Source organism: Lucilia sericata, unplaced genomic scaffold (assembly GCF_015586225.1).
Source record: "Lucilia sericata isolate MDLA Ls3-8-SP2 unplaced genomic scaffold, ASM1558622v1 Contig000253F_arrow, whole genome shotgun sequence".
NCBI classification, from domain to species: domain Eukaryota; kingdom Metazoa; phylum Arthropoda; class Insecta; order Diptera; family Calliphoridae; genus Lucilia; species Lucilia sericata.
Window position 1 is genome coordinate 245,092 of NW_023994279.1, and position 13,941 is coordinate 259,032.

Sequence of the window (13,941 nt, forward strand, 5' to 3'; positions counted from 1 at the left end):
AGGAACATACAAACCCTCAAAAATAAGTTAGCTGCTATGTCCAACGAGTCATCGTCCATGCAGGAGAAAATAAGAGATATTCTCTTAAAATATAGAACTACACCACTGAAGAACGGTAAAACGCCTTCAGAATTGTTCTTAGGTCGACAAATTCGAAGTCGCTTGGATATTTTGAAACCTCCAAAAATACAAGGAAGATGGTCCAGTCAAGCCAAAATCAACATTCGCCAGGAGCATGCGATGATGCTACCATATTCCACATGAGGATGAAAACCCGGATTTACATCAAATTCCCCGTTCAAACAGGGAATCTTCACGACAACGTAAGACTCCGGGCTATTTGGAAGATTACGTCTTGGACTAGATTATTCTATGGTGTCATATTAAGAGTGGGAGAATTATTATATCACTATATACATCTCTGATTATGAACAGTTGTCAACTTCATACGTTGTTAACTTTATGCAGTGAATTGCAAGTGCATGTACGAATTTGGCAGTTTTCATAATTCATTCCCTTTTTATTATTACTCGTGTTGTAATACTACTTTTGTCTACTTTGAATTAATATTAAATAAATAATATAAATGATGAATTAATACACAGTCTTTCAATTATCATCATCCACCGGTTACAATAGTTAGGTTCATAGGAGGATGTATAGTACATCAAATCCGAAGAAATACACCTAGGCCACTATCGGGCCTGTTGTGCGCTCATTTTCATGAAAAAAAAAAATTTGTTCACTGAGTATATTATTTTTCAATGTTTCTGAACATCAGTTTCCTGGATTTTCTAAGAATTTTCCAATCAGTGCTAGTCAGGAATGTTATTTCCAGAATTACATCACTTCCAATCTTACTCAAAACAACTTTCGAGGATTAATTTTAATTTAATCTCTAACGTTCACCTAAAGATTGACCCTAAGAGTCCTAAGTTAGTGCAAATCTGCAGGAGAGGTTTTTTGGTACTATTTCGTTCTATGACTGGTACTTTGTGGCTTTTATGCACACAGGTAGTGCCCTTATTGATTGGAAATCTATAAAATGAGACTTTCTGGTAAAACTCGTACTGACTGTAGGGTATATTAGATTCGGCACAGGCAAATATGTCATATCTGTTGTGAGATTTTGTAGTGCAATAACAGAGCAAACAATTTTTTTAGTATCATATTAGGTTTGATTTTTAGTATGTTTAATACAACAAATTAGCCAAGGAGGGCTTCTCTGCTAAAGATAACACAAAGATTTTACACAAATCTAATACATATTTACAAAAACAGCTCTTAAATAAAAGTTGACAATAATAACAAAATAGTTGTTCTTAAATCAATTTTCGAGTTCAATCTGACAACAATCTAAGCCAAGTTTACATAAGTAGTAAGAAACCCGATCTTAATTATTTGCTTTTTATGTTACATCAGATACCAAAAAAACACTCTTAGCGCAAAATCACCCCTATTCTTCATTTTAATTCGAATTGAAATTTTCTCCGTTTGGTAACTGTGATATTCTGCATTTCGATTCGACGCTCTGTATCTAAAATAACTTACAAAACGTAGCTACGATGGAGAATTCACACAGTCGTTTAACGAAATAGAATTGCTTCTTCTTTTTCTAACGATTCTTTTTTTGTTGGAATACCTCTTTTCGATCATTGCGTAACCGACAGCAGAAACCTAATCGAAAAGCAGAATAGGATGAATATCTCTCAGACGGTGAATATATATTCTTTGTAAGAAATATGACAAAAAATTTAAAAACCTCAAAAAGGACCTTTTCATGTTTTCATGGTTGGTATTTGAAAAGAACAATTTTCATTTCTATTTCATCTTGAATTAAAAATGAACTTTGACTTAATTTTAAAGTTTATCGAAAAGAAAAAAAATGGTTAAGAGAATTTTACAAAAACTTTTTCAGCGATAGGTATTTATACATTTCCTTACCTTACTGTAGTTACATGATGTGATGTATGGGTTTTCGTTTCTTTGTGTCGTGTCGAATAACTGACAACTGTTACGTGACGTGTTGCTGTACGAACCACTTTACGAACGCGACTCCGACCATCACCAACGACAACAACAATCGGTGGTGGCTGTTTCTCTGATCCATATTGGAGGAATGATTCAGAATTCGGTTTGTCATACAAATCTGTTTCTGACATAGTTCTCCAATAGCATTTGTTTTATCTTTTACAAGTTTGTCGATTTTTTTCAATACAACAGTAGCTTATCTTTGGTATATAAACATATTTTAAGTTCATCGATATCATAATAAATAAGTTTTTCTTCGTTTCTTTAAATGTATTAAAAGTTAATTACTACAAGTAATCTCCTTCTTATTTACATACATACATATGTATGTGCATCAGTTTATATTTCTTGTACATACAAACACACACATAAAAAGTTTTACCTAGTTTTGTGTGAAAAATTATTTATGGTATATGTATTTATTTAGAGCAATATTAGAACCTAACAAAACGACTATAATTTTTACATTAAGACTTTACAACTCATCAGGATCCATTTAGTTTGTCATAAACCTTTAAAAAAGTACAAAATAAAGCATCAATTACACAGGCCAACAAAATTTGCAAAAAAAATCCAAACTAAAGTATACTTTTGTAAAGGATTGAGCAGCGCTTAATCCGAATCTGGCATCAGAATTTATCCATAAATAAAAGTATCATCACTTTGTTATAACGTCTCAAATATGGATAAAAACCGGTGTTTTTCAAACTTTATGATACGATGACTGAAAAACCTAATGTAATGTGTAAATTGAGGCCAAATACGGACTCTTCGCCGCTCAAGGTTTACATAAACGAACAGTTAGAAGGACATCACTAAATCAACTACAAATTCGATTCTGATCCGATTGATTTACTTTAATGTGGGTGTAGGACCTATATTTCTACTTAAACGCAGTGTAATAATTCTAAAATATTAAAATGTACTTTTCAATGACAAAAATGCACAACTACAGCAATAATACAATTCAAGTGAAATTGTTAATAAATTTCTAATCGTTGTGCATATGTATGAATGTACAATGTAAAAATGAAACACCTTCCCCATACATACATATATGTATGTATGTATATATGTATACACATAATACTTTTAAAATACATATCGTACATATAGTATGTAAATCATAATATTTGCGTATGTGATAAAAATGTAAATATTTAGTTTGTGGGTCAACACTGCTTCTCATTAATGACAAGGCGGGAGAATAAAATGTTGCCAATACTCTCTATCTTCAGTGTTGCCATAATCATTGTTTTTATTTAGTAAACGTTTTTCTTATAAATTTAACTCTTTTACTTTGAATATGACGCTCCTTTACTATAAGACTGCCATAAACGAAAAAAATCGTTTCAGGAAAAAATTTAATGACATTTAACTATTTTTTAAATAACTTTTGAACAATGGATTTGAGAAATTATTATACAGATATTCGAGGTTAATATGTTTCTCGTCTAAATTGAAATTTAATGTTTATTTATTTAATATTCGTGAAAACATGAGTTTTTGTTTTTTACGTTTACAACAAAAAATCCGTCTTATACCGAAATGATATATTTGAAATTTAAAAAAATTAAAGAGTTTAGTATGACACATAGTTTGTGGGCCTCAGTTAAAAAAAATCCCGAATGTTGGATTATGCCACCTTATTGTAAATGAGCGATATATTTGAAAAATTGTGATACAAAAGTCATTGACTATTAAAAATATCACATAATTACCGGTGTTCATATTACTTTCAAAAAGAAACTAAACTAAACTAATGGGTTGCCGAATTTGGCTTATTTTAAGATGAATTATTCCTTAAATTCCTTATATATTTACGCCTAAAATTATAAAAATAAGAGAACATCAAAAAATTGATTGGATTCATGAATGATATAGCAACAAGATCTAAGCAGAAAATCTATGGAGTTCAAAATGGCACTATATCGTAAGGCCGCAATTACTGAACAGTGTATTATTTGTTTGTTTAAATGTCAAAATGTGGTTGAATTTACAAAAAGCTACAGTTATATTATATATATATTTTGGAAACGACGTTGACCTATTATTTGAATGTTATAAATAATTTGGTCAGACTTCGACGATGCGAATTATCAGCAGGACAACAAATTTAAAATTAAGAATATAAGTGTTCAGCACATGAATACCCATTTATTTATGTATGGAAATGAATTCAATACCAATGATAGCAATGATATTAACGATATTTGCATTTAAAAGTTTTTGTATTTTCAAAGTTGGCAACACTGCTTCTAAAATATGTATATATAAAAGAAAACAAGAATATTGTGCTAGAATTCATTAAACAATCCCTGCCAGCAATTTTGTAGTCGACTACGAGAAAAATTCACTTCTAGTTTACTTTTGCAGACTGACTATAAGCTAACTACAATGTAATGCAGAGCTGTCCCGAAATTGTGTATTTGGCAACTTAAAGAACCGACTTTTAAATACTAACTACAAGCTAACTATAATGTAATGCAGAAGTGCCTCAAAATTATCTGGAGAGAATTAATTGTATTTCAACATGTTTTCTCTTGTTTCTCTATTATTATGATTTTATTTGTTAACTTTAGTAGACTGACTATAAACGAACAACAATGTAATGCAGAAATGTTCCAAAATTTGGTATTTATTAACGTAAACAACCGACATTTAAAGACTAGCTACAAGCTAACTATCATATAATACGGGAGTTCCCCAAAATTATCTGGAGAGCATTTTGTTTCGACATGTTTTCTCATGTTTCTTTATTATTTGGAATTTTGTTTTACATTTTTGTTATATTCTTGTATACGTTGTGAAATTAGAGTCAGTAAATTGGAAAAATTAATTATAAAAGGTTAAATATTTCAAAACTCGGTCCCTCAATTCTAAATTCTGCTGATTAATACTGTAAATATAATACATTAACAGTTAACATTACACATAACATTTTAAAATTTATTTTAGATTTGGATCAATGGGAATCATGGAAATAATGAACAAATCATTCATAAATTAGTGGATACCGGTGTTATTATTAGTTCCCCTGCAGAAAACTGATGTCTATTAATTTTAACGAACTAATATCATAACTTGTATTAAAGCGAAATGTAATTTAGATAACTAGTAGTTAAATCTTAAATATACCTAATTAAAATGTAATTAATTAATACAGTAGGGAATACAAAAGAAAACTATTACTTGACTTTTCTGCAACTAACTTTAAGTTAGTAAATAAAGAGTTACCTTTAAGCTAATTTTTTAGTAACTAACTTTAAGCTAGTTGAAAAGTCATGCAGAGTCAGACAATTGACTACTGCGTAGGACATCGCCATGTTAAAATAGTCAATTTGCTCCATTAAAAATAATCCAAGAATCAACCATAACTAGTTGATGAAAAAGTCGGATTTTAATGCATTTAAAGTTAGTTGAGTTGCTGGCAGGGATTTTAAGCCGATTAGATTATGATGGCAGTGATAGAATTCAACGTTAAATAAAAAGTGAAAATAGCACTACTGACCGATCGACCATAGCGAATAGTAAAATCAACAAACAACTTCACAAACCAAATACAATATCATCACAATCACACGTACATATTTTTTTAAATACATATGTATGTATGTTTTTAACATCTGAAAGAGAGAGTCTACGATTGTGAATGTTTAAAGGGTTACCAAATTGTTTTTTTACAAACACAAATCGGCTCTATAAAACTTCTGACTTAGAATTTCAATTAAAAAAGGCGGGAATTATGTAAATTTTTTAATTAAGTTTTAAAATGTATTTATTTTTTTTTTTTAATTACAGTTGTAGCAAATTAAAACTTAAAAAATACAACTCAATTGTTTAGAATATTTTTTTAGGAAAAATCGGAGTAAAGTTTTTTTTTTTTAATTGTCTTAAATTTCATCATAGATGAATAGAAAGATGTTCAATGCTTTAGTCGTTTACGAAAAATACTATTTCATAAACTTTTCGCTTAATTTTATGACAAAAAAGCATAATCTGTCAATTCGGAACTTTTTTAAGTTGGCGACATCAATACAATTTCAACTGAAATGAGTTGTAATTCATAATACCAAAAAAACGTTGAGTTGTTTTAAAGTTGAGTTGTTTCCATTATATTTGTATAAAAGCTATTTATACTAAATTTCATCGTGTACCCCGTTTCTGTATTTTTCGCATCGAGAAAAATTGTCGGAAAATCTATGATCATCTTGTATAAAACAGGGCGAACACAAGAAATTAAAATATTTGTTTATAAATTTGAATGCGTACATTTTGAAAATAAAATGAATCACCTTGTTAGAAACTGGAAGACTATCATATTTTTATTACGAGGCAGTAATATTAATATAATTAAGCAAATTATGGAATTAAAGTCATTTTCTGAGGGATGGTTTACATCATGTTCAATCAGAAAATGACTTTAATTCCATAATTTTTTTAATTTTATTAATATCACGATGAAATTCAGCATAAAATTTTTTTATATAAACATAAATCGTTCCACCAAATTTTAGGAGGATCGCTGTTTCCGTTGAGAGAAATTTACTTTTATACTTGTGCTTGACATTTCTATAAGTTTTAGTCAGAAAAGTTCTGGAACAAAGCTATTAATCCTCCTAAAGATGCAATAAGATGACATCACTCACAAGTTTCTTCTGAGGATTGCATTAAGTTTAATCCGTAAAATGTGAATTGATGTTCCAAATAAAACATTTTAAATTAATTGGACAATAATGTGCCGGTCTTTTATAAAATATGTAACATAAAACAAAATTTAAACTTTTCAGTGGCAGTTAACAATAGTTAGCCTCGTATATAATATTTACATATTTTTTCTATAGAAATAAAACAATAATATACTGTTTTTAATATTGCATAGCTTAATTTACATAATTAGAAAGTGAAATATATATGCGTATTTTTTTCCTAATCAAATAAAACAAAGGGATTTTATGTCCAGTAATCAAATCAATATAACAATGATAGTTATGTCATAGAATATAATGTTTTATATTTATTTAATATTCATATGTTTGTCTAAATCTATTAACGTTAAATATGCAATTTAAATATAGAGAGCAATTTTATCCATTTCGGACAATTATATTTTCATTTCGAGAATGCATTCGAACATAAGTCAATCTTAAATAACTAAGAACAAGTACATTGTATGACAACAAAAAGCTATATCATTACGATTTTAGTGCTTGACAGCGTTCAAAAATTATATATGAATTTATTTGTATGAATATATTTGATCGCTCGAAACAAATATTGGCGGATTTTAACAGATAGTTTATATTTTTCATTAATGGATTTAAGAGCTACTAATTTTATTTTATTGATAAAACAAATCAAATAATTACTATTAAATTTAAAAAAAAAATCAGTTTTTCTGCTTCCGAAAAACAATAAAATTAGTTTTTCTGATTTGCTTATAATACTTGTTTAAACTAAGATTAATCAAAATAACCAATTACTGAAAAACGCAACATCTAGATTAAGCTATGTTTAAACAAAGAATGTTGAATCTTCATCCATAAAACCCCATCTAAGTTTTCTCATTTAAATTATTCAGTTTCCCATTTCGCTAATGAGCAAGTTTGGTCAAATTGTTAATATTTTGAACGGATTTTGAACAAATTTTTTGATCGGAGAAATTTTAGATAAATAGTTTAATGAAAATTGATATATAGCTTTGTCTTGAGTACTCAAATATGGAACTCAAAGTCATATGTGTATATGTTCTGTGCAGAATAATTTTTAGTATTTATATTGCTAAAAGGTCATTTTTGCATATCACAATCTAATTTTGTGATTTTATTTTTGCCGTTAGCTGTAGACATAAACTCACAATTCCGTTATTTTACATATCTTAGAATCACATTCTGGCCCATATGTCTTAAAATTCAAATAGATTTAAGGATCTAATTACATTTCATTAAGATTTAATTTTTAATTTTTTTTATTGTACAGGAACACTTTCATGCAAATTCCGACTAAAAAAGGAAACTTAAAAAGTAAGGGAATATAGCTATTGATTTATCTATTTTCAAAAGTGTATATTAGTTTCGGTCTTACAGTCATATTTGTTTGAAATTGTCAAAGAATAAAAATTTTGTTTAAATACAGATGAGAAATATATTAACCGTTATGTCAATACCCACATACCCGGGTATGTTTTTCATTTTTGAAGTGATATATCTTGAGATCTATATATCGTATCGGCTTGATATTTGGACTATGCTTTCAGAGTAATGTTTTCTATACTTTTTACAAATAGATACCCCGTTATGTATAAAAATTATATGTCAGTTATCGGACAAAAATTAAGTTTCATTATAAATTTTATGTTTTATTATTAGAATTATATATATTCTTGTATCTTATGAAGAAAATTGAACTAAACAACAAATTTATTTTCAAATATATCTTTATTCATAAATTTGAATATTTGTGGACCCTGTTATGCTGATTATTTAATGCTAATCGATTTTATACACCTTAATTCAATTATCTTCCCGGTCAGTGAGTCAAATTGGGTACTGATGTACGTAATTTTGCTCGGGTATAGACAAGACTGTTAATCACTACTTTATATGTACATACATATGTATATCAGAAATTTTGTAAAATATCAAAGTCCATTTTAACGAAACAATATTTTCGGATTATGCCAGTTTTATAGTAAATGAGCGATATGCACATTAGGGGCATAACCAAATTTTAGCCTTATCACCACACGATAACCTATGTTTTGTAATTTACGAAAACCATTTTTTTCCGCTCGTTTCGAATCAAAAACTACACACACAGAATGAGTTATGATACAAGCCGATAACTATTTGAGATTTTTGCGAAAAGTACATAAAAAAGTAAGAAATTTAGATTTGAAGCTTTAACGCGATTTGTGAGCAACTGCAAAAAAAAGAAAATATTATTTCTACGTAATTTTTAGTGATATTTTAATGATAATTAACACGTAAAAAAAATTTAGGTGAAAAAATGTCAGTTCTCACTCTCATAGACCTTCCTTTACATGTTTACAAAATTTTGTCCAAATCGGTGACTATGAGAAAAATCTCAACCACAATATATACCATCAAAAAAGATGTGGTATATTTTTTTGTCATTCCCTTTGTTACACATCGAAATATTGATAGAAGACCTATAAAAGTATATATATATATATATATATATCCTCACCTGAAATGCAAAAAGGCGTAACAACCAAAAAATTTAAAACTGTATTTTTGATTGAAAATGGTCCACTGCATCAAAATACATGTTGTTGCAAATTTTTAGAACTCTATTTTCAAAAATATAATATAATATATAATTCAAAAGGGCGTAACAACAAATTAGTAATTTCCACAAGTCAGAAAGTCCTAAAAAGCAATATAATAGAAAATGTCTGACGGTACAGTATTTAAACGTGTTTATTGATGTTGGGATACAATACTTGTAAAAAAAAATCTCGTTTTTATAACAACAATAGCTTTCATTTTACATATTTAGTTTTTTTGTCTCTCTTGTAAAGTTTTTAAAAGTGTTGTTACGCCATTTTTCATTTCACATGACATTATGTATATTCTGGTCCTCATTAGATTCTAAGACAATCAAGCCATGCCGTCCGCCTGTCTGTTAAAAGCAGACAATCCGAACGAAAAGAGCTGCGGAGCTGAAAATATTCTCCATTGATGCAGTTTTTGGTATTGAAAATGGTCGATGCTTTCACCTAGCTCTCATGCGAGTGACCTCCCACAATAACTGGTTTGAAAAATAGAGTATAGCAATGAAATTCGACAAACATGCAACCAATCCAATGCAACCCTACCAATTTGAGAATTAGTCCATAATTGACCCTATCCCTCAGTCCCACCTAACCCCTTCTGCAGAAAATCAATTTATTGTCATTCTTTAGAGTCCGGACCCAAATTTACTCAAAACCCACTAAACTCCAGAGACAAGTATAAAAAACCTTCGGTAATAATTTTTATTGATAATAAATGCTTTGGTGGTGGGTATATATATTCGCATAGTCGAATATAACACTCTTACTTGTTTTGTTTTTTAAGAGAAACTTTATTTTCAATTTAACTTCATATAAACAATTTAAAATTATTATTCATTTTAGCGGAAACGATTTGAAAACAAAAAGCAGAAACAAAAATAAAAATAAAACAAAGACACGTACAAAAAAATACTAAAAGAAAAATGAAAAAAAAATGTATTTCATTATGTGCATAATGTATGTAATAGTAGTAGTACGTATGAATGTATGCAATAATAGTTGCCTTCCCGTATTTTTCTAAAGTTTTTATAAAATCAATAAACTTAGATATAGTTTAACATATTTATATTGTACAAAAATAACTTCAATATCGTTTTTAAGTATTATACTTTTTAAATAGAAATTAAACTAAATTTTTGCGTATGCTTTCATAATTGTAACGTTGTTTAACTTAATATTTAATGAATGTTATATAATCGAAAAGAGTCCAATAATTTGCCTTATCCATTTTCATATTTATCTACAACAATAATCTTGTATGATTATTTTTTTAAAAAATTTACTTGTTCGTAAACATCTAAATGACATCACTAAATGAAATAAAATTGAATTAAATTCCAAACACAGTCATAACACAGGGCTACAATATTGTTTTTACAGCCTAACTTTTCCACAATTGTTCAGAATCTGTGAACTGTCATCGGCTGTCGTATGGAAATATTAAATCTAGCGAAAACTACTTATCTTTATGTTAACTAAAACTTATCACTTTTTAGTTAAAAGAGAAAACCAAAAGGTCAGTGAAATTAATATTACATAGTTGTTTGTCAAATACAAGAAGAGAATATAGTAATTGAGCAATTTGAAATTCTTTAATATAACGTTTGTTAATTAGTTTTAATCATATTTATAAAACAATATTTGGCGACATTTATCTTGCTAAAAAGAATAAAGCACACCCAGTTCAAAAGTGCTTTAATTTTTCAGAAAAACTTATGCTAAGCTTCAGCTTTGTACACGCTGTATGATTTTAAATACTCGATTTTAGATCGATTGCTGAAAAGAATTGCAATATTGTACAAAAAATATTTATAAACAAAATCGTAATTTCAAAATTGGTTACAGATATAACATCCGATTTACAGGTAATTGCGATAACATAGTGTTTTTGGGAATTGAGATTGATGTAAACAAAAAACAGCTGATACCTTAAAAACAGAACCAATTTGTTAAAAGGAAAATGAGAGTAACTTTTATCAATTTACCGGAATATTTAGGAAACTTTGTTATGTAAATTCGAGTAAATTTGTCATCTTTGTACTACGTATTTCAAATGGAAATGGAACACAGCTACATACGAGAAAAATAACGTTAGAAGAGAGATATGATAAATTTTGTATTTTTGTATTAACTAATTAATGTATAAAATATACAAAATACAGATCTATATTTGCTTATTATTTAAGTTGGTTCGTCTATCTTCGTTCGTTGTTTCGTTAGTTTGTTTAAATATTCGGTTATTATTGTTTTTTATATTGTTTTCTTTGATGTGGGAACATTACAATTAACACATACTATCCATGTATGTAAAATAACAACTACACTATACAAAAAAATACGATACAATACAATGAATGAAGTAGAGAGTGCTCGTAGTCGTAGTTGATGTTTGGCAATCGAATATAGACTGACGTTCATGTAAGTTTGTTTATTTGCTTGTTTGTATGTACAAATGATTGTGAGTGTAAATAACACTTATACATATGCGTTTTTTTTTGTTTATTATGACGGTACAAGGTGGAGAAAGGCAAATTTCTATGACGTTTTGAATTTAATAAAACATGTATAAAGGTATTTTATATACATATTTTTATATGTTTGGATACAATAAAATGACTTGTGTCATCTGTTTAAACGACCAATTAAATGATTAATTCAGATACAAACTATTGAAGAAAAATATTCAATTATCACTGATATTTAAAACCCAATCTGGGCGTTAATTTTAACAAATTTATTGTAACATTATTACACTATATAGCAGATCGGTTTAGATGAAAATTCATTTATTTTTATTATAGGTATTATTCCATTTGATTTCTTTTTTTATATTTCTATTTTGAACACAAAACACAACGAATTAAACCATACAATTAAAAATATCTATTTGATTTCATTTTCGTTTCGAATTTGGAATTTTTTATACGTATGTAGGTACATATGTATTATATATTTTTATGAAAATAAAACTTGAACGGGTATTTTTTTTGCTATTTTTAGTGGTATTTAAAACTCAATACCATTTCGATGGAATTGGCAACACGACGACTTTAAAAGCTAACAACACGCTTTGCACAACACACGAATATAACTAAAAATACTCGCCTCGTACGAATTAGTAAATACCCACCATAAAAAATAAGTCAGACTCAGTCTTTGTGTTCATATATACATATGTATTTCTATGTATGTATTGTATACATTGGTATAAGTACATAGATAGACACAACACAAACTTTTGTATTTTTTATTTTATCTATGTGTGTTAAAAGCTTGGCTTAAATTCAAGCTTGTCTATATTAAGGCCAAACTACAGGCTTACAAACAACAACAACACAATATTAACTCTTGCTTCATTGCTGCTGCTAACAAAAAATATACGACGAACGTCACAGAGTGCGAGTACAAGTGCAGTTTCGAATACCCAGTAAGAGCAAGTAATAAACAAATAAAAATATGTACATAACGACATCCAAAAGTATGGAAGTGTGTACATACATATGTACACAAATTTACCGCTACCGCTCACTCATACCCCACTAACTACAAACACACCCGGCAGTTCACCAAACCAGTTCGCTATGTCGAACTAACAACTACCATCAGAGATTTTCAACCAACACGGGATGGATGATTGGCATCATTTGCATATCACATTGCCATTCATTATACTAGTTCTAATACTAAAGTATTACGAAAAATGTGACAATAAAACAAGCATCTTCTACAACACTAAGTGCAAAAGGAAACTTTTAGCTTTTAATTTTTTTGAATTTATTTTTAAGAACTTAAAAGAAATAATTGCTAGCAATATAGAATTGATTTGACTAACGGCCACTTCAATTACCAAAAGTAACTAGTTATTTCGACAAGTAGTAGAGAAAATTGTCATTTCACACCCTGCAGGGTAAGTACATACATATGTACATAACTCAAACAGTTGTTTAATATTTACTCACGGATTTTTATCAACTAATATTAATACAACTATTTTATTTGTAATATTTGTATTATATATTTTGTTGCCCTTCATTACATTAAAAATTATGTATACTCATTAGGGTGTTCCTCTTTACCTTTTCTTTTTCAAATTTTTAAAATAGCTGAATTAAACATTTGTGCAGTGAAGAGTTGCCAATTGAAAACAAATATAAAGTGTATTCTGAGGCATTCATTACGCATTTCATTTATGGAAAATTGTTTTCTTTATCAAATAATGTTATTAAAAATAATGTTATCATTTATTTAAATTCATAGTTTTTAGAATTAATATCATGTAATAAGTATTACTTAATATGCCCGCAAGGAATATTTCCATTGGCAAATAAATAAAAAATAAATACAAATATCTTACAATTTTTGTTGATTTTATAATAATTTTTAACGTAAAATTCAATTTCGTTACTTTCAAGTTTTTTTACACATTTAGTTAATTTTTGAACGAAATTTGCAAAAAATTTTTTAAACTTCTTTACATTTTGAATTGACCTTTAATTGCCTTCTTATCGTATCGTACAGTGGGACGAAATACGTTACAATTTTAAAAATAGAAAATTGAGTACTTTGAAACCCTATGTAGCTGTTGTAACTTAACTTAACTTAATTTATTAATA

At 28.2% G+C, this 13,941-nt stretch overlaps 1 protein-coding gene across 8 annotated transcripts in view; it reads right to left on the minus strand.

Moving 5' to 3' along the window:
- The window catches only part of LOC119602795 (IQ motif and SEC7 domain-containing protein 1), a 60,847-nt gene that overhangs the window by 25,323 nt on the left and 21,583 nt on the right, over positions 1-13,941 (minus strand). The window contains exons 1-2 of one of the 8 annotated variants that reach the window (XM_037954509.1): positions 12,349-12,421; positions 1,945-2,413 (exon numbers count right to left, since the gene is read on the minus strand). The exons of 6 other annotated variants lie outside the window; for them this stretch is intronic. In XM_037954509.1, the coding sequence (XP_037810437.1) occupies positions 1,945-2,162 (218 nt within the window). In that variant the 5' untranslated portion in view covers positions 2,163-2,413; positions 12,349-12,421. Of the gene's footprint in view, positions 1-1,944; positions 2,414-12,080; positions 12,278-12,348; positions 12,422-13,941 lie in introns of those variants that run through there. One more of the 8 variants, XM_037954508.1, reaches the window with a different exon arrangement.